The sequence below is a fragment of the Phaethon aethereus genome (assembly GCF_964289735.1).
Source record: "Phaethon aethereus genome assembly, chromosome: 2".
NCBI classification, from domain to species: Eukaryota; Metazoa; Chordata; class Aves; order Phaethontiformes; family Phaethontidae; genus Phaethon; species Phaethon aethereus.
This window is the reverse complement of record NC_138582.1, coordinates 147,801,732-147,829,684: the sequence shown is the minus strand read 5'-3', so window position 1 is coordinate 147,829,684 and position 27,953 is coordinate 147,801,732. Positions and strand designations below refer to the sequence as shown.

Below are 27,953 nucleotides of genomic sequence, written 5' to 3'. Positions count from 1 at the left end.
AGAAAACAGACACAAAAAGTTGGACTTAAAGCTTCATGGTTTTCTATGATTCTATGATATAGTTGCTTTTTATTAATATTGAGAATTATTTTTATTATAACAGGAAAAAGCTGCATAAGCATAGTTACATGTTTTCAGTTGACAACATTTTAGATTCAAGAATATAAGTTGGAAGTCATTTAATTTAATGCGGTAACTCTGCCAAATTGTATACTTTATCGAATGACCAAGTTTCAGAGCTTTAAGCAGGCAAACAGCACTTGGAATCTGGCTAATTCTCAGTATTGTACCGAGTAAAGAATGAAGAATCATTATATTTAAAATATCTCCACATAGCAGCAGCATTTCTCAAACTTAAAGCTGATAAAGACTGTTTTAACACCCTTGCCTTTTTCTGGACTCCTGCATCCACTACTGGACATTTGGTTCTGGGAGGCCTTGGTGGGAATCTCCTGGAAACTTCTGCTTGTCAGTTATGCAAACACTGAGGTTCTTGTGGAGTTGGAAGATTATTTGTTAATAAGCATCTGCATTGCTATAGGATTTTTGTCTAAAGAGCTTTCCTTCCATTGCAGATTTAAGGGTGCTATGAACTGATAGAACTAGAGATGTGGATTATCATCATGAACCCTTCTCATCTAATGTTCTGTGAATTTATAACTGCAGTTTAAAGAAGATTGAAGATTTACTTTTAATTGCTGTTTTGCAGGGAGCATTCCTTTGCTAGAACACACTTGGAATCGTACATCATGATTATTTTTTTTCAAATATCCCTTTTAAATACACCTGTCTGCCTGCTGCTCCTTGTTTCAAGTCTGGTGTTACAGATGTACATCCTCCAATGAGCACTTTTGTTCTTAGAAGACTTGTGCTTTTTTTTTCATGGGTTTCAAATAGCCACTGAAGATACTGCAAAAAAATTAGAAATTTCAGAAGTTTGTATCTAGGAACTTTACTCACTAGCCAAACTAAATTTCCAGGCCAAAAAAAAGAAATTGATTCTATCTCAGGAGGCAGAGGTGACTCATTTGGTGGGAGAGTGGCCCAATTTCTGTGCAGGAATGCTGCATTGCACGCAGCTACCTGTCCTTACCCTCTTTCACTTGCTACTGCTGCCTTAATGCAGCCACCAGCTGATGTGTCCTTATATCAATGAATGTGTAGTTTCATGATTCCATGAAGGGGCCTTTCTTTGAAGAAAGATACTTGAGCATCGTGGAATCATAGAATGGTTTGGGTTGGAGAGGACCTTAAAGATCATTTAGTTCCAATCCCCCTAGCCATGGGCAGGGACACCTTCCACTATACCAGGTGTTGCAAATGAGTGGTTTAGGCTGCTTGCTTTCTAAACTCCCATTCAGAGGAGTCTAGGGGTGGCTGAATCTACTCCTAGTCCCAGACTTGGTCAATGGTTTATGTCTAAAGAGGTTGGGTACAGGGAAAGATGAAGGAGACCCTCCCGTTGAGTCATGAGGTTCAGAGTGGACCCCCTTGCTTTCTAAACTCCTTCTCAAATTCTAGGTGCAGCTGAATCCACTCCTAGTCCCAGACTTGGTCAACAGTTTATGACTAAAAGAATTAAGTGCAGGGATCTTGGTGTGACAATTTAACGTATGACTTTTGTGTTTTGTATAACTGTAGAAGGGCAGCAATCTAATATGGAATAGTAGCAATTTAAAATTCACTAACACTAAGCTGATTGATATGGAGGTGGTGAATGGAGTTAAATCCAGCTGGCGGCCGGTCACAAGCGGGTTCCCCAGGGCTCGTTTCTGGGGCTGGTCTTGTTCAATATCTTTATTGATGACCGGGATGAGGGGATCGAGTGCTCCCTCAGTAAGTTTGCAGATGACACCAAGTTGGGCGGGAGTGTTGATCTGCTCGAGGCCAGGAAGGCTCTGCAGAGGGTTCTGGACAGGCTGCATTGATGGGCCGAGGCCAACTGGATGAGGTTTAATAGGCCAAGTGCCGGGTCCTGCACTTTGGTCACAACAAGCCCATGCAACACTACAGGCTTGGGGAGGAATGGCTGGAGAGCTGCCTGGCAGAAAAGGACCTAGGGGTGCTGGTTGAGAGCTGGCTGAATATGAGCTGGCAGTGTGTCCAGGTGGCCAAGAAGGCCAACAGCATCCTGGCCTGTATCAGAAATAGTGTGGCCAGCAGGAGTAGGGAAGTGATCGTGCCCCTGTACTCAGCACTGGTGAGGCCACGCCTTGAATCCTGTGTTCAGTTTTGGGCCCCTCACTACAAGAAGGACCTTGAGGTGCTGGAGCGTGTCCAAAGAAGGGCAACGAAGCTGATGAGAGGTCTGGAGCACAAGTCTTACGAGGAGCGGCTGAGGGAACTGGGGTTGTTCAGTCTGGAGAAGAGGAGTCTGAGGGGAGACCTCATCGCTCTCTACAGTTACCTGAAAGGGAGTTGTGCTGAGGTGGGTGTTGGTCTCTTCTCCCATGTAACTAGTGATGGGACAAGAGGAAATGGCCTCAAGTTGCACCAGGGCAGGTTTAGATTGGATATTAGGAAAAATTTCTTCACTGAGAGGGTGGTCAAGCATTGGAACAGGCTGCCCAGGGAAGTGATGGAGTCACCATCACTGGAAGTGTTCAAAAAACATGTGGATGTGGTGCTTCAGGGACATGGTTTAGGGGGCATGGTGGTGTTGGGTTAAACGGTTGGACTTGATCATCTCAAAGGTCCCTTCCAACCTTAATGATTCATCTTCTAAGCACATCGCTTGAGAGGAAAACTAAGACTTTCTTTTCTTTCATCAGGCTGACTTTGATGGTGCTGCAGAAGATGTAAAAAAATTAAAAACAAGACCAACTGATGAAGAACTGAAGGAACTATATGGATTCTACAAACAGGCTACTGTTGGAGATATTAATATTGGTATTCCTATATATACTTCACATTTACTCCCATATCTTGATGAAATCAAGCAAATGTTATATAAATCTGCATGATAATCAAACATATGCATTTATTTTGGCAGAATGTCCAGGAATGCTAGATTTGAAAGGCAAAGCCAAGTGGGAGGCATGGAACCTGAAAAAAGGTGTTACACCAATTGAATTTACATCATGTAATCATGTTTATAGGATGACAAATGAGGAAGGATAATGATTCCTACTTTCTTTTGCAGGTTTATCAAAGGAGGACGCCATGAATGCCTATATCTCTAAAGCAAAAGCAATGGTAGAAAAATACGGCATGTAGAATACTCAAAATAATTACCACTAATAACTAATCCTTCAGTATGAACTAACTGTTGAGAAAATGCAGTACTAACTCCTTACTGTGTAGTCTGACAGTAAAATCTTTTCAGCATAAGCTGTTTGACTGCAAAGAATGTTTACATACATACTCTATTTTTAGATTGTTTCTTACTCTAAATAAATTTTAACCTAATAAATTAAGCTTTGCGTAAGAATTGTGGATTTTTCTGGGTATTAAATTACATTAAGCATTTTTACAGGAGCACACAAACAGTAATATCTCTAAAGGACCCAAAGCCAATGTTTATTTTAGAAAACTCAGAAAAACTCCCCCATTCAAAGGTTTACAATAAAGATCTGGAGGAGCAGCACAATTCTTAGGAATGCAGCTGTACAGAAAGAACGACTTACTGGGAAGTGCTATGGACTAATCTTATACCTTCTGCCATTAAAATAGAGGAAAATACTCATATACCAGTGTTTTCTATACATTTTGTTATGTGTTTTGTCAAGAAAATTTCATTAGAGTGTTCCAGCAGATAAAAGTGACCTCCAGGAAGATTGTAAAAGGAAGTATCTCCACTTGTAATACTGTGCCAGCCTGAAAAAGATATTTAAAGTGTCAGATAAGTGTCAACTATTTACATTAACTATTTCAAAGGTATTATTTAATAATTATTTTAAATCCCATATTAACTGTTTTGGTTCATACATTGAGACTGTTCTGTTGATTTGTTTCATTTAAGAAGGAGATAAAAGCCTCTAGAAAACTCTTCATTAACTGATTCAATAGAAAGGAAAATGTGTAAGTATAAGAGGAAAACCATTTAAGGAAAGTACCTTCTAAATCATATGTATCATCTTCAGACCCGTTAAAGCAAGTAATATCACAGGTGAAGGGGATATAGTTTTCTGCCTTTTCAAAACTGTGAACATAAAAAGTAGTAATAAAACTTTCCATAAGACACCTATATTTGGGGTTTGCTTCCACATACAAAATAACTTTTTATTTCTCCTCCAAAACATAACAAACTTCAGGAATTAGATTGTGCAGAACATCAGGAGAAGGAATTACTGTATCTGTAAGATTCTTAGCTTCCTACCCTGCTGCAATTAGATCTAAAATTTTAAAGAAAGAATGACTCAGTAGTTAGGAAAAAAGCTTCAACCTGCAATAAAAATTCTCACCTACAATAAACGATTACTTTGTCAGCTTATATTCAAGTTCTAATGTTTCAGGGCCTCATCAGCGCCAGGTTCCTATTGCTAAAATGGGTCCCACATCCAAGAGTGTCCTTGGCTTTGCCAGGGCAAGAAACCTTAACCCCTCAGCTCCATGAGCTGTGTGTAACATGCAGTGGGGACAGCAGCTGGGACTGAAGCAGTCAGTTGCTCTCTGGATGCTTAGAACACAGGGATTCTTTGCTTCTGGTTAGGCTATGGGGCCTGGGATCAAGAGGCTGAATGCAGTGGTCCCGAAGCATGATCAGTTGAGTTTATTAGCCTCAGAAAACAGTAAAAGATGGGAGAATATTCCTTTTAGTGGCTACTAACCTTGGATCCTAAGTAGAACTCTCATTCTACCATGGCATGTTCACTACTGTGATAACAGCAGTGGTTCCTACAGTAAGCAGTGTTTTCATCTAGGGCTTAAATACTAGAATATAAGTGGAAAAGCACACACAAGAGAAAACTATGTTTACTGTTTCATAATCTTTTTATAACAGAAAGAAGAACAAATTACAGAGGGAAAAAAAAAAAAACCTGAAACGATCAGACAGACGTAAAACTGTAAAATACAAATACAAATGTAATACAAAATTGTAAAACTTACGATAATGTCTGAAGAACTCTAAAGTCTTCTTTGAAAGCAAGTAACAGCTGCTTCTTAATGTCTTCATTTTGCAGAAGCTCAGGAGGAGTTCCTCCTAAAAGTTCTATATATCTAAGAAACTCTTCATCTCTTTTTTCATGTATACGTAAGCTTTTGATGGGAAGAAGTGCTTCAGACTGTCAGCACCAGACAAAACAAATCATGTGTTGTATATAATGTGCTTTAAATAATATTTTCATTAAGAATTGTTTTAGTAAAAAGTGCAATGATTCTCTGTCTCCAAAATACAATGGCTGATTAGTTTAACATCCACAAAGAATACTTCTTGGAAAGGGTTAGTAGACTGTGTTTGCTGAAAACACAGATTATGAGTGAGCCAAGTACCCTTGAGGTCTGAAACTTCCAGAGACAAATAACTTAATTTAATTTTGTTCAAAGTTTAGTCTCACTATTGAAATACAACTAATAAAATAATCTATTGAAGAGAAAGAAAAGCCTAGCAGTGGACACAAATCTGACTAATGTAGGACTGGAGAGACCAACAGATTATGGAAATATGCAGGTATAATAATTGCTTCCATGAAGTACTAGCTCGTACTCAGGATTGCTAAGAAACCCCAGAAAAAGAAGAACAGGAATAGCAAGTGCTGACTGAGGACATGAGGACTGGGAAAAAGCCACTTCACTGTTGTTTTCCTGAGAAAGACTAGCAGAACCACCAGAACTTCAGAAGGAACTGAGGTCAGATTAAAAAGCCAATGGAGAATGAGGAGGGAAAGAAATAAGTGGACAAATGTACTGAGGGCTGGTGCAGGAGGCTTATGAAAGACTGGGTTAAGACAGTTATTTCACGTTACAGAGTAGGCAGTGGCACTTTATATTTTGTTTTGATTACTTTTTTAGTATTAAGCCAAAGGCCATGGTAAATAACTCAAAAAAGTAGCATTAGTTTAAGGAGACTGTTCTCCCTAGGCTGAGGTTAGCAACAGTGAATATTCTGTAATGTGATACTTTCCGTCTGCCTCAGAATTAATTTTCTCTAAGAAAACAGAACATTTTTCTGCACACATTCAGAAGCAGTGCTTGTTTTGTGCTAAAGCCACTCTGCATCCCATAGTGTAAAATGTTATTTTTACTCTTGGTAGCTAATACACTGTTTTGTTTCATACAATTAATGATTCTGTAACTTACGTTTGGGGCATGTGCCGCTGATACGAAAAGATGGATCGGCTCTAGTCCATACTTTTCTTTCAAGTTTAGTGCAACTGCAAAACTAACATAAGATCCAAAACTGCAGCAAAAAGAAATTAAAGCAAAAAACATATGTAAAAACTGTAAAATTTAAATATAATTTGAATTTCAGTGCTAACTGGCTATCTTGAACAGTTATTGAAACCATATATGACATAAATTATAGTGATATTAGCTAAATCACATGAAATGTATTCCTATACAGTCTAGTTTTACAAATCAGACTTTTTTTAATCACTGTTTCTTTTAGTAGTCTCCTTAATTTGCAGTAAGAACAGTTATTTTGAATACTTGGGACTAAGTGACCTTCAAAATCTGTGTGTTATATGAATGGTCCCCCCCCACATTCACATAGAGCAATCACTGACACAAACATTAACAGTAAACACTATTATAATTTATCAGTGTAAAAAAAACCAAAACACAACTCTGGCCTTTTTAGAAGACACTGTGCCTAAAGTAATAAATAAATAACCAGAGTCTTTAAGATCAACAGCATGTTTTAGGATGACTTGACAAAAGACCTTTGCAGAAGTGTATTTTCCTAAAGCTTTTGCAAATAAAGGCAACTATCTACTCCTAGAGTTCAAACATAAAGCTCCTCACCAGGGTATCTAAAAAGGTATATATTTTTACCTGTGACCAAAAAATGCAAATGGTTTGTCTTGCATTTCTTTTAACAAAACACTTGTAATTTCATTAACAACGGCTGTCATGTCTTTCGCAAAAGGCTCCTTCAAACGACATTCTCTTCCAGGAAGCCTTATAGCGGACACTGCACAAGAGGTGGAGGAAGGGAGGGAAAAGAATGATAGTTATTTCAAATAGAATCAGTAAAATAATTTTATTTAAGTTTTTTAATTTATTCTGCAGAATATATAGATTATTTAAATTAATCCTTCTTAGAGTTGATACAGTGTATTTGCTATGGCTACTACTGTCTTTTAATCCTGTGAGAGATTAGGTTTCCACCCTTTCCTTTACTCATAAATGTTGCCTCTCCAGTTGATTGATTGATAAATGCCTTGGGTCAGAAATCCATAAGGTCCTGATCTCAGCTGAAGCTTCAAAGCAACTTTATTACTATTAGTATTAACAGGAATCACAAATTCATTGATTTCAATAATAGTAAGTTTGAGGGTTGTGTAAAATACATCCCTTTAAGGGCAGCATTAGAAAGTTAAACTATATTAGAATTGTACAGTCCCTGTTTTCTTCTTTGCAGGTTCTTCAGCACTGCACGTAGTAAAATGTGGAATCATAGTATAAATTGATGACAATTTATATTTATATGGGAGGACATATTACATGCTGGTATTATATTCCTTTCAAAATTGGGGATTTTCCTCTCACTGTTCAGAGAAAGTAAGGAATGAATAGATCAGAAAAAAATGTTGATTTTCTAAAAACCTCCTTGACATCACACATACTGCCAAACTCATACAGAAGTAATGGGTCAGACGCAAAGTATATTAGAAGAGATAGAATAAACCAGTACCTAATACCAGAGATAGCAGTACAGAAATGTTTGCATCTTCTACACTTTCTTTCCGCACGAAATATCTCTCAAAGAGCATGCTGCACCCTGATTTTATGCAGCTGTGTCTGAAGTTGCTCCTAGGCCATCTCCTTACTAACTTTCTTGGAAGTAGTTCCGGCAGACAAAAGCTTTTCTTATTTTTCTTTTTCCTCCAAGGAAAATTGAATGCGACTTGTGCAACTGTTTACAGAAAGCACACAAGCATTTAGAGGACTGATACAATTGCAGTGGCAATGCTCTCTACAAATGCTAATTTTTTTTTTTTTTTCCTTTGTGGAAGATCTGGAAAATGGCCTTGGTTCCTCCTCAAATAGTTCAGCAATGGATCTTTTTGGTGCTGACAGAGCCAGGTAGCAATGAGAATTACTTCGCACTGTAATTAAATGTCATTTCACTGTTACAACTCCATAGTTTAACCTTCAGTTTTGATACAAGGAGTGCAAAACCATGCAAACATACTGGATAATGGAAATTCATTCTGTGCAGTCTCTCAACATCAAAAATTGTTCTCGTATCATCATAGTTAACCTTGATGATGCCTTTTTTAACATATTAACAATATGATATTGTTTTGCTGTTTCTGAATCATACCAACAGTTTCTGAAGCAGTCAAGAATACCATAGTCTTGTGAAATTTAGCTCTGAAGATCTAACTTTTTAACCTAGTCAAATATTATTTGATCCAAGGTGGTACAGAAACTTAGTAAAATCAGCACCTTAATGGAAAGGCTAATTCCTAATGGAATTCCTTTCTGGATAAGACTCACTGGAAAAAGACTTCAGTGCTCTCAAGAAGATTATTATTGAGTCGCCGCCGAGGCAAGCAGCTCCAGTGCAGGCAGGATCCGCAGCGGAACTGGGGGAACCTCCGGGGAAGCCAAGAGAGCTGCCCGGAGCCCGCAGCTTGTGCCACAGCGGCTGATGAGACCCGGCCAAGGCCAGGAGCAATGGTGGCCAAGCTCCCCCACACGTATAAAAGAAGCCCTTAGGGAGCACCAGCAACCAGGGTGGGCAAACAGGGCGCGGCGCGGCAGCAAGTCCGTGGTGCGGCAGTTTGCATGGCAGTGTGCATGGAAGGACGTGCAGGAAGGGCGCTGAAGCTCTGCTGGGGAGCGGTGGTATCCTGCCAGCAGAAAGCCAAGGCCTCTCTAAGCTCTGCACCCTCCACGACCGACGCAGCTTCCCAGACAGAGCCCCGGCGGCAGCACGCAGCCACCCAGCTGTGGGCCGCGGTCTGCGCCCTGTACCCTGCCAGTAGCAGACGGCGGCAGCGAGCGCAGCTGTGGGAGGTGCGCCCAGGTGGAGGAACTCCTCCGCTTAGTGACGGAGCTCCGGGAGGAGGCGAGTTGAGGGGCATCAGGGAGTGCGAGAGACACCCTGCCTTCCCTGAGACGGGCCCAGCAGGCAGACAGGACACATGATTCGGGCAGTTCCCTGTCCCCCCTCCGCCTGGCTGAACACAGTGACTTAAGGGATAGGGGCAATGGCGGCAAGTTCCTGCCCGGCGCAGCAGGCACGTCTCCTCTGTGACCACCCCACCTCCCCAGGTGCCATCCTGGAACGGGCAGGAGTCTCTGCAAGTGGAACCCAACAATAACAATGAACTAGATGGTTCATCGAGCTTGGAGACGTCGCCAAAATTAAGTTGGCCAATGCCCTGCATCAAAACTGCTTCCATAAAGAAAAAAAGATCGGTCATTGTCATGGGAGGCTCCTTTCTGAAGGGAAGAGAAGGCCCACTATGCAGACCAGAGCCACCTCTTTGGGAAGTCTGTTGCCTCCCTAGGGCCCGGGTTAAAGATGTGAAGAGTAAGCTTCCCACCCTGGTATGGCCCACAGATTATTATCCACTATTGATTTTTCAGGTAGGCAGCAATGAAGTTGCAACAAGAAGTCTGAGGGCAATCAAGAGAGACTTCAGGGCCTTGTGGTCCTGATCCCTTAACCAGTCGTCCCAAGTAGTGTTCTCCTCTATCCTTGCAGTCACAGGGAATGATGAGGGAAGAAACAGGAAGAGCCAGCAGGTGTCACCGGCAGAATTTTGTGGTTTTTGATCATGCGCCTATTTACATGACACCAGGCCTGCTGGCAACAGATGGGGTATGACTGTCTCAAAGGGGGAAAAGGCTCTTTGCACAGGAGTTAGCAGGGCTCATTAAAAGAGCTTTAAACTAGATTTGAAAGGGAAAAGGGATAAAGCCAGGCTTGCTAGGGATAATGTTTGAGGGACAGTGTGCTAGTGAGGTACTTCCATCTGCGGTCTCAGTGGAGGTAGGGGATGGAGATCCATGCGCCAGCAAAGATGCAAGGGTTGATGTGTTAGAAACCATGAAAGTGCCCGAGAACGGTCACATAGGAATTAGGGCCTTCCCCCCCAGAAAGGTGGAGGGATCAATAGCCCAACTGAAGTGCATCTATGCCAATGCACGCAGTACAGGCAACAAACAGGAGGAGCTGGAAGCCATTGTGCAGCAGGAAAACTATGATATAGTTGCCATCACAGAAACATAGCGGGATGACTCGCACAACTGGAGTGCTGCAATGGATGGCTATGAACTCTTCAGCAGTGATAGGCAAGGAAGGAGAGGTGGTGGCGTAGCCCTGTATATTAAGGGAGCGTTTTGATTGTCTAGAGCTTAATGATGGCGACGATAGGGATGAGTGTTTATATGTAAGAATCGGAGGGAAGGCCAACAGGCAGATATCATGGTGGGAGTCTGTTACAGACCACCCAACCAGGATGAAGAGGCAGATGAGGAAAAGTCTTACAGTCACTAGCCCTTGTTCTCGTGGGCTTATCAAATGTCTGCTGGAAATAAAATACAGCAGAGAGGAAAGAGTCTAGGAGGTTCCTGGAGTGTGTGGAAGATAACTTCCTGACACAGCTGGTGAGTGAGCCAGCTAGGGAAGGTGTCCCACTGGACTTGTTGTTCATGAACAGAGAAGAACTCGTGGATGATGCGATGGTTGGAGGCCATCTTGGGCACAGCCAGCATGAAATTATAGTTTTTGATTCTTGGAGAAGTAAGGAGGGGGCTCAGCAGAACTGCTACCTTGGACTTCTGGAGGGCAGACCTTGGCCTGTTTAGGTAACTTGTTGACTGAGTCCCTTGGGAGGCAGTCCTGAAGGGCAAAGGAGTCCAGGAAGGTTGGACATTCTTCAAGAATGAAATCTTAAAGGCACAGGAGCAGGCTGTTACTGTGTGCCAACAAAAGGAGACCAAATCTTAATGAGGAGCAGCTGAGGGAACTGGGGTTGTTTAGTCTGGACAAAAGGAGGCTGAGGGGAGACCTTACCACTCTCTACAAGTACCTGAAAGGAGCTTGTTACAAAGTGGGCGTTGGTCTCTTCTTCCAAATAACAAGCGATAGGACAAAAGGGAATGGCATCAAGTTGCGCCAGGGGAGGTTAGACTGGGTATTAGGAAAAATTGATTCACCAAAAGGGTTATCAAGCATTGGAACAGGCTGCCCAGTGAAGTGGTTCAGTCACCATCCCTGGAGGCATTTAAAAGCCGTGTAGATGTGATGCTTAAGGACGTGGTTTAGTGGTGGAGTTGGCAGTGCTAGGGTAGTGGCTGGACTTGATGATCTTAGAGGTCTTTTCCAATGTACATAATTCCATGATTCTATTCCATTCAAAAAATTTGGCTATAGTGTATTTCAGACTTGCTTAACTTCTGCTTTAACTATGCAAATAACTAACCTTCAATTGAGCTGCTGAAGAGTTTGCCCCATTGAGCAAGTTGAGAAGCTCCAGCTCCAGCCCACGGAAAGCAAATCAGCTTAAAGAGAGCATTTGGCCTCTTGTGTGGACAAGCAAGCAGCTTCTCCATTTCTAAAAAAAAACCCCAAGAAAACAACATATCATTCTAGAACAAGACTCTTCAGGTATATGAAAATTAGAGTGAATTAAGTCTAATTTGAAACAATGGGCTGCAGTATTTTCTGTCATCAGAACTGCTTCTGCTACAATAACAAGCTGTTGATATGAGATAATCTTCATGCAACAGTGGAAACCAGTTTTGTTTTTATAAATGGTGATGGAATACTATTGGGAAACTGTCAAAAGAAGCTGGGAACACCATGTGCAACAGAAATACCTGGTAAAGATATATTAATTAGAAGCAACAGTGATACAGAATTTAAAAAAATGTTTTCTGCAACAATTAGAATAAACTCCCATGTTCTTTTTAAAAAGACTGAAAAAACAGTGATTAGGGGATAATAAGCAGCAAAATTCCATTTCCAAAATGCTACAAATCATTATAGGTATTATTTCTTGCTTTCAATATAGCTCAGTATTTGCAAGGGCTGATTCATCATAAAATACACCTATATGCCTACCTGCAGTCTTTTTTGCCTGCACAAAATGTTTGAGAAATGCAACCAGATCAGAATAGGCAGCAATTCATACGTATCTTAAAACTACGTAATGCAAGCAAGACAGAAGAAAATCAACCCAAATGTTGCTGTGGCAATTTCTTGATTTTCACATATGTTTAAACTGGAAAGTTTGTCAACATTTGTTAGGAATCAGTTCAAAGAAAATATAAGAACAGCAAGCCAAACAAACTTGTGTCAAAAATCAATAGGCAGATGATGTGAGCTTAAAAATAGCTGAAGGATAGTGGAACCAGTGCTGCAGAAAACATAATTCCTCTGGTAGATTCATTTAGCATCAGTACCATTAGGCCCATTTACACAGTCACTTCTTCCACAAAGACACAAAAACTCAAACATTTCTGAAGCTGGTGTTTTAACTTAATAGTCGAGTAAGAAGAGAAAAATATCTTCTCAAACTGATTCCAAAGGTGACACAAAAATTTCAAGCATGATAAAGAAGCACATTTAGTAAAAGTCCTTAAACTATTCAAAGATACATTACCATTACTTTCACACTTTCTACTCATACAGGTTTATTCCATCACCATCTAGCTGTATCAAGATGCATCTAGATGCAAATACCTGAATAGTTGGGAAGACCACCAGTGCCAGGAAATGACAGCCCGAGGGTGGATCCACTTCTCAGCGCTGCACAGCAAGAAGCAGGAATCAGAATTTGTACATATCAGCAGATATGGGAGCAAAGAAAGCCTTGCAGGAGAGGAGGGGATGTGCATCCAGGTGGCATAGCCGCCTACTGTAAGTCTTTTCTAGGCTTAAGGGGAGGAGCCCACACACCGGAAAAAAGGCAGGGACTGAGGCACACAGCACCCCAAAAGGGAGACAGAGACGTCATGTGTTGGGCATGACACACAGCATTTGGCAGCAATATAAGGAAGGTATGCCGTATCAATCCCAGCAATTTAAAAGGCACAGGTTAACATGCCCATGACAGTATAGAAGTTGTAGCAGTTTTAATACAGGGAGGCCCACAACTTCACTGAAGAAAAAGCCTGCATAAAGTAACCACGAAAAGCCGGCCTTTTTTAAGAACTATATTCTAAAAGTACAGTGCTTACACCTCTGCTAGACAGTTTTATAGGTGTCTGAAAATGTTAATGTAGAAGACCATCACCTGATTTGGATAAAACACTGCACTTGGTTAGTAAGCCAGTTATATTTTCTACAAGCCAGGAGACATAGCAGTGCAGAAACTGTGGTTACCTACAATTATTTTATATTATCTCATCTCCTATATCATGCTTCTGGGGAGCAGATGCTATCAGCAACCTAAAAACACCAGTATATTTTGTAACTGCATTTGTAGTACTAGGAATATTGGTTTGTTTTTTTAGTGTTACTCTACCAAAAATATCAGCAAGGATAATAATAAAGTAAAAATATTCAAAAGCAGTGACCAAACTAAGGAATCTGAGTGCCAAAATGGGTTCTGATGCTTTACTTGAGACACAAAAGATGGACTACATTGTGGTTTTCACATTGTTCTTCATTCTTCTACATTTCTCTTCATTTCTAGGAAACTGAAAAAATCTGTGGTGGTAAGAGAAAAAAACACCTGTTGACCTAGCCAGTCAGTAAGCACAGCTCCTTTCCCAAATGAGGTCTGCAGTCTTCTACTCACTTCTGGTTTCTGCTTTTCTGGAGAACCCTAGGAGAATCCTATACCAACCCTTCCGACTGCAGTGGGAAGGTGCAGTGAAGGGTGGTCCCAGGTCCTGCAGCTGCCACTTCCAAATGGTGGCAGAAGTGGAAACTGTTGCTGAGGCTTCTTTCACAGTACTTTTATGTTGTAATTATTATGAAGTAAGATGAGGCACACCTATGTTTGGAGGGTGCATAATTTAAAGCAGCTTATATTGGCTAGTCCTGACCTGTGCTGTTATGCCCAATACTGCTTCTCCACATGATGTATCTGCTATCGGAGGTATTTGATTATAAGGTACAATGTATAATAAAGTACCTAATATGCTTTATTTATTCCTACCTCAAATAGTTCCAACTGTAAAATCTGACACCCAGTGTTAATGTTATGAAAGCCAGCTGCTTATAAATATCAGGCACACTAAAAATGTTCCTAAAAGTAACAAAATACTACCGGAAATAATTATTTCCTAACTAAGGCTGAAAATAAAAAATATTAAGAATAAGATTTTGAAAGTATAGCAGTAATCAAATAGCATATTTCCTTAAAAATAATGAAATTATAAATGGTATGTGTTGGTTGCTTTTGTTTGTCTTCTAAATTTTTTCTCAGTATCAAAGGACTAGAGATGAATTTGTTTTCATATGAAAAATTAATATTTTCACAAATTAAGTAGTTCCAGGTGATGCTACTCTCAACCAAAATTATGTTTGCCATTTCCAGGGCTGAAGGTAAAAGAGGGCTTTACAGAACCAACTTTGCCAACTCAGTACCAGTACAGAATAGACTAGACTATTTCAGCTGGAAGGGACCCACAACGATCATCTAGTCCAACTGCCTGACCAATTCAGGGCTGACCAAAAGTTGAAGCATGGTATTAAGGGCATTGTGCAAATGCCTCTTAAACGCTGCTAGGCTTGGGGCATCGACCACCTCTCTAAGAAGCCTGTTCCAGTGTTTGACCACCCTCTTGGTAAAGAAATGCTGCCTAACGTCCAGTCTAAACCTCCCCTGGTGCAGCTTTGAACCATTCCCATGTGTCCTATCACTGGATACCAGGGAGAAGAGCTCAGCACCTCCATCTCCACTTCCCCACCTCAGGAAGCTGTAGAGAGCAATGAGGTTGCCCCTCAGCCTCCTTTTCTCCAAACTAGACAAGTCCAAAGTCCTTAGCCGCTCCTCATAGGACATTCCTTCCAGCCCCTTCACCAGCTTTGTTGCCCTCCTCTGGACGCATTCAAGTACCTTCTTAAATTGTGGGGCCCAGAACTGTACACAGTACTCAAGGTGAGGCCGCAGCAACGCTGCAGGAGAATCACCTCTTTTGACTGGCTGGTTATACTGTGTGTGATGTGCCCCAGGACACGGTTTGCCCTCTTGGCTGCCAGGGCACACTACTGACTCGTACTGAGCCTGCTGCCAGTACCAGCACCCCCAGATCCCTTTCTGCAGGGCTGCTTTCCAGCCACTCATCTCCCAATTTATACTTGTGCCCGGCATTACTCTGTACCAGCTGCAGAATCCGACATTTGGATTTGTTAAATTTCATCCCATTAATTATAGCCCAAGGCTCCAATCTATCTAGATCCCTCTGCAAGGCCTCTTGTCCCTCAAGAGTCAATAGCACCCCCCAGCTTGGTATCATCAGCAAGCTTGCTAATGGTGCATTCAACTGTTGCACCCAGATCATTGGTAAATACATTGAACAGAACTGGCCCTAGAGTTGAACCCTGAGGAACACTGCTGGTGACCGGTGGCCAGCCAGGTGTAGCCCCATTCACTGCAACCCTCTGAGCCCTGCCCTTCAGCCAGTTCTTCACCCAGCACACTGTGAACCCACTGGACAACTTGTCCAGAAGGATGCTGTGAGGGACAGTATCAAAAGCCTTACTAAAATCCAGAAACCTACATCCACTACCTTCCCTTCATCAACTAGGTGGGTGACCTTAGCATAGAAGGACATGAAATTAGTTAAACAGGACTTTCCCTTTGTGATCCCCTGTTGACTGTGTCTGATGATTGCATTATTCTTTAAATGCCTTTCAATAGTACTCAGTACTATCTTCTCCATAATTTTTCCAGGAACTGAGGTTAGACTAACAGGTCTGTTGTTCCCTGGGTCCTCCCTCACACCCTTTTTGTAGATTGGAATAACATTGGCTAGCTTCCAGTCAGCTGGGAGCCCCCAGACTCCAAAGACCTTTGGTAGATGATTGAGAAGGGTCCTGCCATAACATCTGCTAGCTCCTTCAGTACTCCGGGATGAATCCCGTCAGGCCCCATCAGTGTGTGAACATACAGCTGGTCCCTTACAATTTCAGTGTCCACAAATGGAAAGCCACTGTTCCCACACTTGTGGTCCCCTGACTCAGGGGAATGGGTAGCCCAAGGTCTATCAGTGTTATTGAAGACTAAGGCAAAAACCACATTGAATGCCTCTGTTTTTTCTACATCCCTATTAGTCAGATGACCCATCTTCAACAAATATCAGTCCAATGTTTTCTTTAGACCTCCTTTTGCTATTAATGTACTTAAAAAAGGCTGCCTTGTTATCTGAAACAACACTGGCCAGTTTCAACTCTGAGCGTTGGCCTTTCATGTCTTCTCCCTGCATATATGAACGACAGCTCTGTAATCTTCCTGCAAAGCCTGACCTCGCTTCCAGAAATCATACAATTTCTGTTTCTTCTTGAGCTCCACAAGGAGTTCCCTGTTCATCCAAGCTGGTCTTCTGCCCCACTTGCTTGACTTATGACACAGTGGAATTGCCTGCTCCTGTGCTTCTGAAACATGGTTCTTAAAGACTGACAAGCACTCGTGGACTCCTAACCCCTCAAAAGCAGATTCCTAGGGTACTCTCTTAAATAGCTCCCTGAATAACTTGAAGTTTGCTCTCATGAAGTCCAGGGTAGGAATTCTGTAGTCCTTTTTTCTCATTACACTGAAAATTTTAAACTCAACCATTTCATGGTCACTGTGGCCAAGACAGCCACCTACCATCACATCCCTCATGAGTCCTTCTCTATTCACAAATAGCAAGTCTAGCATGACATCTTTCCTAGTTGGCTCACTGAGTACCTGTGACAAGAAGTTCTCTCCTATACAAATTTCAAGAATTTCCAAGACCTGCTCATCACAGCAGTATGATATTCCCAACTGATGTCTGGGAATTAGAAATCTCCCATAAGGACAAGGCCTACCAATCCTGAAATCTCTCATAATTGCCTATACAACAACTCATCAGTGCTTACATGTTCACTGGGCAATCGGTAGTAGACACCTACTACAATGTCTCCTTTGTTTTCCATACCCCTAATCCTCACCCAGAGGCCCTCAGTTACATCATCATTAACAATAAGAACTGCTACAATCAAATCTCTCCCTTACATATAGTGTGACACCTCCACCTCACCTGCCCTGCCGATCTCTCCTGAACAGCCTGTAGCCCTCCATCCCAGCACTCCAATCGTGGTACTTATTCCATCAAGTCTCACTAATACCAATGATATTGTAGCTCTGGGAGCTGAGCAATGCTTCCAGTTCACCCTGTTTGTTTCTCATACTGTGTGCGTTGGTGTACAAGCATTTCAGATATACTCCTGAGCCTTCTGTGCTCCCAGGAGCAGTGTAAATGTCCCACTAGCCACTAGCAATGCCACCCTCAGGCAATGCCATGCCAACCCTTGGCTTACCTGCTGTAATCCTGTTGGTATCCCCTTCCCCCCACTGATTCTAGTTTAAAGCTCTCTTGATCAGTCCCACCAGCTTACGCCCAAAGACACATTTCATCATTGGGACAGGTGGATCCTGTCAGTCCCCAGCATACTTTGTCTCTCAAAGGCTACTCCAAGGTTTAAAAACCCAAAGTTTTGGCAGACGCACCAGTCCTGGAGCCAGGTGTTGATATCCTGGGCTTGCCTGTTTCTCCTAAAGTCTCCATCCATTACTGGAAGGATTGAAGAAAACAGTATCTGTGCTCCCAAATTTTTTGGCATTCTTCCCAGGGCTCTGAAATCTCTTTTGATTGATCTCAGACTTTTTGTTGCGACATCACTTGTACCCACGTGAAAGAGCAGGAATGAATAGTAGTCTGAAGGTTGTACTAGGTTCTTCAGTCTTGTGGTGACGACCCTAATTTGGGCCCCATGGAGGCAGCAAACTTCCCTGAAAAGAGGGTCCAGTCTGCAAACAGGTACTTCTGTTCTGCACAGGAGGGAATAACCAATGACCATAACTCACAGTTGTTTCTTCTCAGCGCTGGTCTTAATGCAGGTTTTGTTGCGAGGGATTGGTCTTTCTGACCTTGGCAAGATTGCCTGTTCCTCCTCTATCTCATTATGCACTTCATCTATTGTACCCAGGGCCTCACACCTGTTCTGTAATGGTATCTTAGAGGGTAACTTAGAGGGTAAGAAGGGGGTTTTCTCACTGCTCCGTGCTGTAACCTTCTTCCACCCCTCCTCACCCCTTGTGATGCTGCCTTCCTTCTGGCACAAAGCAGCTCCAGGACCTGCCTCCATAGCGTCCATGCTGAGCTGGCTTCCATGCATCACAGATGGCAGAGTATAGCTCCATTGATCAATCTCCCCCTCAGACTCCTGAATACTCCTTAGAAGTTCCTCATCCTTAAAGATTTCTTAGCTGCTACTTTATGGTTATTTTCAGTCTCTGTTGGATCACAATACTAACACAAATGGACCTAACGGTAAGTCAGGAAGTATCATCGTTCTCTAAAAACTTATTTACTCTTTATTGATGGTAAATGACAACATCTGCTATGCTCTATAAGCAGTGTGCACCCTGCAGATCATAGCCATTGCAATGTATGAAGTAAACTGTCAGTTCTAGCAGTTTGCAAGGTTAAAAGTGGGTGAAATACTTACAGGATGACTAGTAAGCATGATTCTTTCAGAAATTATAATGAAATAGTGCAAGAGTAATTTTTTATCCAGAAGTTATTAATACTGGAAACCCACCAATGTAATGCTTGTTTAAAAATAAAAACATTGCTGGGGTAGTTGCAGTTCACCAATAGTCATTTAATGTGACTCATTTTGAGCAGTAAAATGAGCACATACAGATCCCTGAAGTAAAGCAACAAAGAAGCATGTGTTTCTCGTTGCGCACATAAGATGTAAAGAACTAAATTGTGTATGTTGCTTAATAAGGGTTGACTTTTAATATTGACAGTTGTGAAATACATTGGATTATATGTACTATAATTTGTTTTCTCCTCTGTCAGTCATTATTTATCGTCAAATGTTATTGATTATTTTAACAAATCTGCACCATTTTTTGGACCTTTACTGCAACTATACTTCCTTTCCTAGTCACTCAACTTCAATGGATAAACATAAGGATACACTTAAATATTTCTCATAAAAATCACCATTAGCTGCTTATTATGGAGAGGCATGCAATAATACTACTGAGACAGAGACAGTCTTAAGTGAATAAAAAATAGCATGCATCCCAACTTGTTATTACTCTTAAGTATGGCTTCAGAGAATTATACACAAGTAATAAAATAGGAGTCATGCAGATGAAACACAGAGAGAAAAGCAGAATTTCCAGAAGGGGAGACTTTAGAGATGCATTAGCAGTATCTCCTGGAGAGATTTGGAAAGATGAGTGACATCAGAGTATTGAAGAGATCTCACCTGGATTCTGCCTATAGTGCTGGTCAGCCTCGTCAAGAAAGGTGAGTTCAAACCCAAGCTGATGCAAGGCATGGCTAGAAAAGAGAGCTTATGAAAGTGAATACATTACTTTCTACAAACACATTGGAAGACGAGGGTGGGGGAAGTGAGGACATTCCAAGTAATGGATACAGATTGTCCATTAATTAACCATGGCTAGAAATAAGATTTTTAACTACTGGACCCAGTAGGTTCTGGAGCAGCTTTCCAGAAAAGCTACCTGCTTTAAGATAGAAATTCAGGTTATGAAAGTGGTTATAGAACATGTATGTCACGATGGCTTGGTGAACACTTTCAACACCATGCTCCTATTAGCTTAATGCAGGAGTGAGTCTGTATGTGTGTGAAGAAAGCCAGGTAGTTGCAATGCTGTAAGGTAGTTCTGCTAACACAGAACAAGTTCAGTTTAACAAATACAGAGTCCTTTTTATTACTGTACTTAATACATAGTACATGCATTGAGGTCAGTCTGCTAAGGTCTGCTGAGCAAGAAAGAAAATAAATCCAGTAGAAAAGCTGACTTTCCAGTCTTGCAAAGTGAAATAAAGCATCGAAGTTACATGAAAATGGTCAGTCTGTATACACGGCTGGCCATGGGAAAGAAAAGAAAATTAAACGGACATTTCTGTTGCTATCTCAGGAGGAGAGGAATATGTGTTGACCTATCATTAGCTGAAGCATCACAGTAAATGATAGAACTGCTTTACTGGTACAATCAAAAGAAGTGCTTCTGAGAAAGTACTTCTAGATGGTGAAGGGTCTGGAGAACAAGTCTTATGAGCAGGGCTGAGGGAACTGGGATTGTTTAGTCTGGAGAAGAGGAGGCTAAGGGGAGGCCTTATTACTTTCTAAAACCACCTGACAAAAGGGTTGTGCTGAGGTGGATGTTGGTCTCTTCTCCCAAGTAACTACCAACAGAATGAGAGGAAACAGCCTCACGTTGCACCAGGGGCAGTTTAGATTGGATATTAGGAAAAATTGCTTTACTGAAAGAGTGGTCAAGCATTGGAAAAGGCTGTCCAGGGAAGTGGTGGAGTCACCATCACTGGAGGTATTCAAAAAAAGTGTAGATGTGGAACTTCGGGACATGGTTTAGGGGGCATGGTGGTGTTGGATTGATGGTTGGATTTGATGATCTTAAAGGTCTTTTCCAACCTTAATGATTCTATGAGTCTCTGAAAGAGCAAAACTTCACCGATACCAATTTCCCCCTGTCTCTGCCATGTGTTCAGCTGTCCTGTACTGTGGCAGGATCCCAGATGCCTAGAGGAGTCCTGCCTGCACTTTCTCCTTGCAGCAAACACCAAAACAGGGAAATGGTGTCTGAGTTCCAAAAGCCAGGTTTTATAAGAACCAAAATTAGAACAATGAACCTTCAAATAAAGAAATATTGTCAGGAAACAGACTCTTTCATACTCTCACCCTCTCAGCCCACATTGCAGTTTTGAGACTTCTACCTAAGGGTGCTTGGATGCTGCTGCCTAGGCTCAACCTTGTGGCACTCCACAGAAGTCTCCATCTGATCTACAGTGCAGCAGCCTTAGCGATGCAAACTGCTGGCCAACCATAACCTCCAACAGGAACACAGTGAGGCATACAAAATCATAAACAACAAAATCCCCGTGTATTGTCTTAGATACATCATACAACTTAGAAACCAAATTTTGGTCTCTAATTTTGGAGACTCATTAATAGTTTGGGACAAAGCTCACTCTACAGAAATGCTTTCAATCAGCAAAGATACCTAAAATATTCAAGGCAGGGATCCAAATGTCAATACCTACTACTGTAGAACAAGAGGCAAAGTCACACTGCAACAGTTCCAGCTAGCAATGCCAGATAAGAGAAAAGTTATCAGGTGCTATAATAAGCTAGTGAGACAATGCAAACTGTCAATAAGAAAGACATGCAATAAGAAAATTAATTTGTTGGTCCTGAAGTGCTCTGCCCCCCATAAGTAGAAGTAAACCATAGGGTTTTTTTCAGTTCGACAACCACCACAGGTATTCTCAGCATGAAAGAGAGGCAGAATTGCCACTGTAGACCCCATCCAGCTTCTAAGAGAAGATAAGGACATATTTCAAGAACTAGACACCAACTTGAAGTGTATTTCTTTTAGGGATAACCTGTGATACTCCTGAAAATTTCTGTCAAATCCTTCAGTAGATACCAGTGGGTTTGAATGATCTGCAGGTCATTTCAGGTGCTGAAGTGCTCCACGGTAAACGGAATCATATTTTAGAGAGACTTTCAGGCTTAAAGTTGAAGTTTACAGCAGCAGAAGGAGATTGAAAGACAAAGGCAATCAACAGCCATGAATCCAGCAATCCAAAAAATCCTAAAAAGTGTCAAGGACAAAATTTCAGGATGGACATAATGAAGCTAAAGCAGAAGGAGCCTATCAACATCTATGCCAGGCATGTACTGAGCACTGAGCGATTACAAGTGGACCCTGAAAAACTGAAGGCAATTAAAGAAATGACAAGAGCAGAGCATATGAATGAAGTACGGTGACTGCCAGAGAAAAAGAATGCAGACCTGAGCTGAGCAAAGTATTAGGTGTAACATACATAAACATATGAAGCAACTAAAGTTAGAGAGAGAGACTTTCAAAAGATGCCCAGTAGCACCATACAAAGCCTTGGCTAAGACAGCCCTTCCAGACATAAAAAGGTGAGGTCATGCAGAAAAGGAACTGCCTGCACTCCCAGAAGGTAGTAATTCCATCAGCGCATGGAGCAGATATGTCATCTCATGACAAGTCATTAGGAAACAGCATGAGGAAACCATTGCTGAATGTTCTCAGGCATGTTAATAGCATGGAAGAGCTTCTATGTGAGGATAAAAGCACTGAGCAGGACCCTACCCTTGCCTTTACAAATTGTACATGTGCAGGCTGCAAATCCTCCACAGTGCAGCACAACTGGCTCTGTAGAATAGGAGTTAATGGACAAACATAGCAACATACTCACATTTGCTTTTGGAGGCTCCAAGAAAGCCAGCAGACTCCATAGCGCTATAGCAGTAAAATGACTAGTATGCAAGGATAGCCAAATGTCAAGGGACAGTCTATTGCACTTTCCTAAGAATTAAGAGATAAACTGCTTGTTAAAGGCAGGATTTTGTTTAAGGGAACAAAACAGTGATAGCAGTAGATAAAAGAACAAGCTGAAATCAATAGATACATGCTTCACATTTAGGGGAATAGGTGAACTAAGGCATATATCAACTGACCACGAACAGATGCAGAACTGAGAGCACAGATTGAGAAGATACCTGAGTACACTTACTGGCAACAAAAATTACAGTCCAGAGCCTGGAAAATGTTCACTAGGTAAATGTTCACTTTTTATAAAGTGGCTACCCCACCGTAGCAGATTACTCCAGCTTCTGGAGTATCTGGACTCTTTGTGCATAGCTATATCAACAAATTCTTCAGGGTAACAAATTATCACACATCAGGTAACGTGCAGAAACTATACCCTCTTGACCAACAGAAACAGTGATAGCATGAGACAGTAGTCAGTTGTACGAACAATTTTCCCTTCTCCCTCTGCATTTCTGTAAAGCATGAAGAGTCACATAGCTGCCAACACTCAGTCAGCCATTGAGAGTGAACAGCAGAGATAATTTGATGATAACTTGTGTGTCATTCAGAGCTTAACCTACTCATCTGCCACAGAAATTAGGGCAAAAAATAGGTTTACCCCAGTACTTCCACTACCATGCACAAAAGTCTGTCCTGGAAAAAAGTGGCAAGATGACCATAAGCAACAGAACAGTGCATTGTATCTTCAGATGCTCAAAACCAGACAAGGCTTGTCTGTCTTTCCTCCACAGATGCTGACGATGTATCTGTCAGCAATTCTTGATACCAAACTGACAACACTGGAGAACTAGTACTTTGGAGAACTGCTACTTTGGAGAAGTAGAAGCTTCTGCAGGAGGTCCCTCCATCTCCCATCAGTGCTGCTGATGGCTCTTGGACAGCAAGTGATGGGCCTTGGAAGCACCAGTCAAAACCAAAAGATATGCAGGAAGAGTGAAAGAACATAGCAGGTTAGTGAAGACAGAGTTTTGCTTGCCCAAAAGTAACGGTGAATGGAGTAGCATCAGGATTGGCAAGAATAAAACATGCAAACGTTAGGAAACCTAGTACAGTGCAGAGAAATCCCACTCAGGTGGAGAAGAATAAATATCATAGACAATGGCAATCTGCTCCTTTCTAATCTTTTTATAGAAGGTACACATACTACAGAGAACACTTGGCACTAGACTTGTCCCAGAACAATCCAGATCTTGCAGTAGGATGACCACATGCACACTCCACTTCCACCCTACATGAAATAGAGCTTGTCTGTGAGCAGGCATGGGGATTTCAGTATGTCCTGGTTTCAGCTGGCATAGTTAATTTTCTTCATAGAAGCTACTATGAGGCTATGTTTTGGATTTGGGATGAAAATAATCTTGATAACATATTGATGTTTTCAGTCATTGCTAAGCAGTCAAGGGCTGTCCAGCTTTTCATGCTGGCCTGCCAGCGAGAAGGCTGGGGGTGCACGGGAAGCTGCAAGGGGACACAGCCAGGACAGCTGACCCAGGCTGGCCAAAGGGATATTCCATACCATATGACATCATGCTCAGTATATAAAGCTGGGGGAAGAAGAAGGAAGGTGGGGATATTCAGGGTGTTTGTCTTCCCAAGTAATGGTTACGCGTGATGCAGCCCTGCTTCCCTGGAGATGGCTGAACACCTGCCTGCCCATGGGAAGTGGTGAAGGAATTCCTTGTTTTGCTTTGCTTGTCTACAAGGCTTTTGCTTTACCTGTTAAACTGTCTTTATCTCAACCTACAAGTTTTCTCACTTTTACTCTTCTGATTCTCTCCCCCATCCTGCTGTGGGGGGAGCGAGCCAGTGGATGTGTGGTGCTTAGTTGCTGTCTGGGGTTAAACCATGACACCATCACTACCAGTTGCCATTAGTAGTTACTGCTCCATGACACCACCTACAGCTTTCCCAGCATCACAGGTAGGCCTCATCTTCCCACTTGCCTCTCCAGCTCTCATACTCCTAGGGCAAACCCATGGGACCAAAGGAGAATTTGGTAACATATATTTAAGCAAGTTAATGAGCAATCCATGCTGTAGGCATGAATTCACTGGTGGACAGATGTAACAAGATGGCCATATAGCAGAGTCTGATCCTTCATGTCATCTTTGGCCCATACTTGATACTTTCTTGGAATGATGGGTAGACACCCCCTCCTTAAAAAGGCAAAAATAGAAGGATTGTAAACTTTGCTGATATACTGGTAGGTCCACAAAATGTTCATACAGACCCTCTGTTCAAGCATTTGCTAAAGCAGGCCTCAAACTGCAACCACCACAGGTCACTCACACAAGCAGAAATATCATAATAAAGTATGGAAAAAAAGAGAAGATTCCTGTCAAAAATCAACAATGGAGCCAGATTTGTTAGTCACAGGATGACCTACAGCAGCATTTGGCGACAACAGTAGTATAACAGTATAAAACATCGATGTCTTTGCTGCAAAGTTATCATGAAAATGTTAATGCCTTTGTATTAATAAAGGCAAGGAAGTCTGTGTTTCCTCCTACAGGGCTGGGGAGTCTGATGCAATTTTCTTTTACTGAAGAGCAGATAATCTACAGAAAAAGGAACTGGAGAGGGTATCAAGGCTCAGCACACAGTGTCCAGAGTGACTTACAGTTGGCAAGCACAGTGGTTAGAATGCTTATGAAGCCCAAAGCTAGTAGAAGCAGTGAGACAGCTATTGCTGCAATAGTGGACACAAATCAAATCTAATTTTGTTGCAAAATCTGTGGGGAAGGCAAGTACAGGGAGCAGAGAAACAGCACAGTTCAGAGAGTAACCTAAGATAAAGCTGTAACTGAGATGCAGGTTTGTTGTCAGTTTTGTTTGACCTTGCTCATGATGAAAGAGACAATCCTGCCCTTCCCAGCTTCTTGGAGCATGAATTTCTACCCCAATCTTTTTGTCAACACTAGCAACTACAAAGCTATGTAGTAAGAGCATATTGTTTATCAAACTGAAATCTATTATTTAGTTTTCACCTACATCTGTCAGCTGATCCCATACCATCCTCCTGTTGATAAGGAAAGGAGCCTTTCATGACCTTTTTGCAAGCTTTGACTGATTTAAACCAGCTGGAAAGGTGCATCCTGAGATTACATATACAGCCCCAAGGCTTGGATGTAAAAATCGCATCTGTGCTAACTTAATGGAGTAATTTGCCCTTAAGAATTATTTTACAACTCTTACTGAAACAAAAAACTTGCAGACTCTGTCTTACTGGTTTGAAAGACAAATTCAGCTGATCTAATTTTCATTCAGAAAAAAAAAAAAAGGCACAGACAAGGAACAATTATTGCATGAATAAATCTTCTTTGGCATACATTCAGCTGAATCTGGATTTATTTGAAATCTAAGCATATCTGGTTAGGGAAATGTCTTTTTTTTGATCTTCTTTTTCTTTTTTACAAGACAGCAGTTCTGAAAAAAACCCAGATTATTTCTAGATTGTCTTTATCTTTCCACTACTTCCATCTATTGGCCTTACACCTAAGATCTGACTTAGACCCTATTACAATGAAGAAAGGATACATAAGAATTCCTCTGCATAATCAAGATTTTCCTGGATTGTAAAGTTTTCAGGAGAACAAGTTTTTATTTTATTACCGATAAATTTTAAGTTAGATATGTGATCTGATAAATTAATGGCTGACAAGATCTACTTTAGAGTGTTCAAATTCAAAAAGAGTGTTTCTTTATTGAACTACTGGCAAAAAAATGGCTCAGTGTGAGAAAAAAACTCACTGAATTTTCTTTTAAGAAGATGCTCCCTGGGGGGGTGCATATTCTTCTATTCTCTTCACATTTAGAATAAGCTGAAAATAAAATTCTAGTTCTATAAAGAGCTGTATAAAAGATTAAAAGAGCAATCAGATAAATCACAGAATAATTGCGGTTGAAAGGGACCTCTAGAGATCATATAGTCCAAACCCCGCCTTATTGAGTTTTGAGTATCTCCAAGGATGGAGACTTGCACAACCTCCCTTGGTAACCTTGTTCTGGTGTTCAACCATGCTCATGATGAGGATATTTTTCTTTCTATCTAATCCCCTGTTGCACCTTGTATCTGTGAGTCTTTTGTCTTTTTGCTGAGTACATCCAAGAGTCTGGCTCTGTCCATCTCTTCATACCCGTCCATTATGTAGGTGAAAACTTTAATAAAATTCTCATTTAGCACTCTCCTCTTCAGACAAAACCATTTCTCTCAGCCTCTCCTTGTACACCACTCACACCAGTCACAATCACAGGGGCCCCTGCCACACTCACTTCAGTATTTCAACATCCTTCTAGTACAGCAGAATCCAAAATGGACACAGATGTGGTATACTACGGAAATTTTGGATTGTTTTTCAATCATGCTTTTGAGGCATAGACTTTCAGAGCATGATGAGCTTTTACATTTGCTTTATTCATCGTCATGGCATCACCTTATAGTAGGTGGACAAATATTAATTGAAAACTACAACTGAAAACACAAGCAACAACAAAACAGCTTTTGCACTGACCAACCACTACAACAAACATAGAAACAGACCCAGCAGCCCCAATCTGCAGAGACCATAAAGCCAAAGGTAAAGAACTACTGAGTGCTTGCAGCACAGGGCTGTTCGGATAGTTCCTAAATGAAAATATATTCTATAGCGCATAGTCTAGAAATCTAGGAAAGGAGTCTTTGTGAACTGCAGGAGCATGGTATTTGCCAGTTGGGCAGTCCAGGACCACAGAGGTTTCTCAGATATCTAGGCACTTGTAAATCTTACACACTAGACACATCCCATTCATGCACCCATGTGTTAACTGCTTGCCTGCAGATTCTGGAAGCCAGGCAAAAAGCAACCCTATTCCCAGACGGCTGTCTACTCACTGAATTTAGATTTAAGGTTGTCCATTCACCAGCCCACCAATAAGTGCAGAAGTGGATTAGGGAGTCTAGGAGTCAAACGATTCGCTTCACTGGTAGGCACAGAGTCTGCTATTAAAGCTGCTGGATTGGTCACAGTCAGGCAGGCATCTGAGACACATGTCTGGAAACATGGAAGCCTTAACAAGTCAGGGCATAGACAACTTGATATCTGCAAACCTGTAATAACAGAGCTGGCAGGCTGTAGGGCAGTTAGGCAATGTCATTCTCTACTGATTTTATCTTCACAACAGAAATGAGGCTTGTGCAGCCTATGGATACCAGCATGTCTCAGTATCATAAACATTGTGATCCAGTTGGAACTTTGTATTTCTGCAGCTGTATCAGTA

The 27,953-nt window shown here is 41.6% G+C and overlaps 1 protein-coding gene across 1 annotated transcript; it reads right to left on the bottom strand.

Moving 5' to 3' along the window:
• Nucleotides 1-3,682: 3,682 nt before the first annotated feature.
• OLAH (oleoyl-ACP hydrolase) lies at nt 3,683-11,678 on the bottom strand (the record flags this gene model as incomplete). Its single annotated transcript, XM_081996514.1, has 6 exons — nt 11,547-11,678; nt 6,937-7,075; nt 6,241-6,340; nt 5,050-5,225; nt 4,056-4,141; nt 3,683-3,816 (listed from the first exon to the last, which is right to left on the bottom strand). Exons 1-6 carry the CDS (start codon nt 11,674-11,676, stop codon nt 3,683-3,685), a joined length of 765 nt encoding a protein of 254 aa, XP_081852640.1. The 5' UTR covers nt 11,677-11,678.
• Between the last annotated feature and the right edge of the window lie 16,275 nt (nt 11,679-27,953).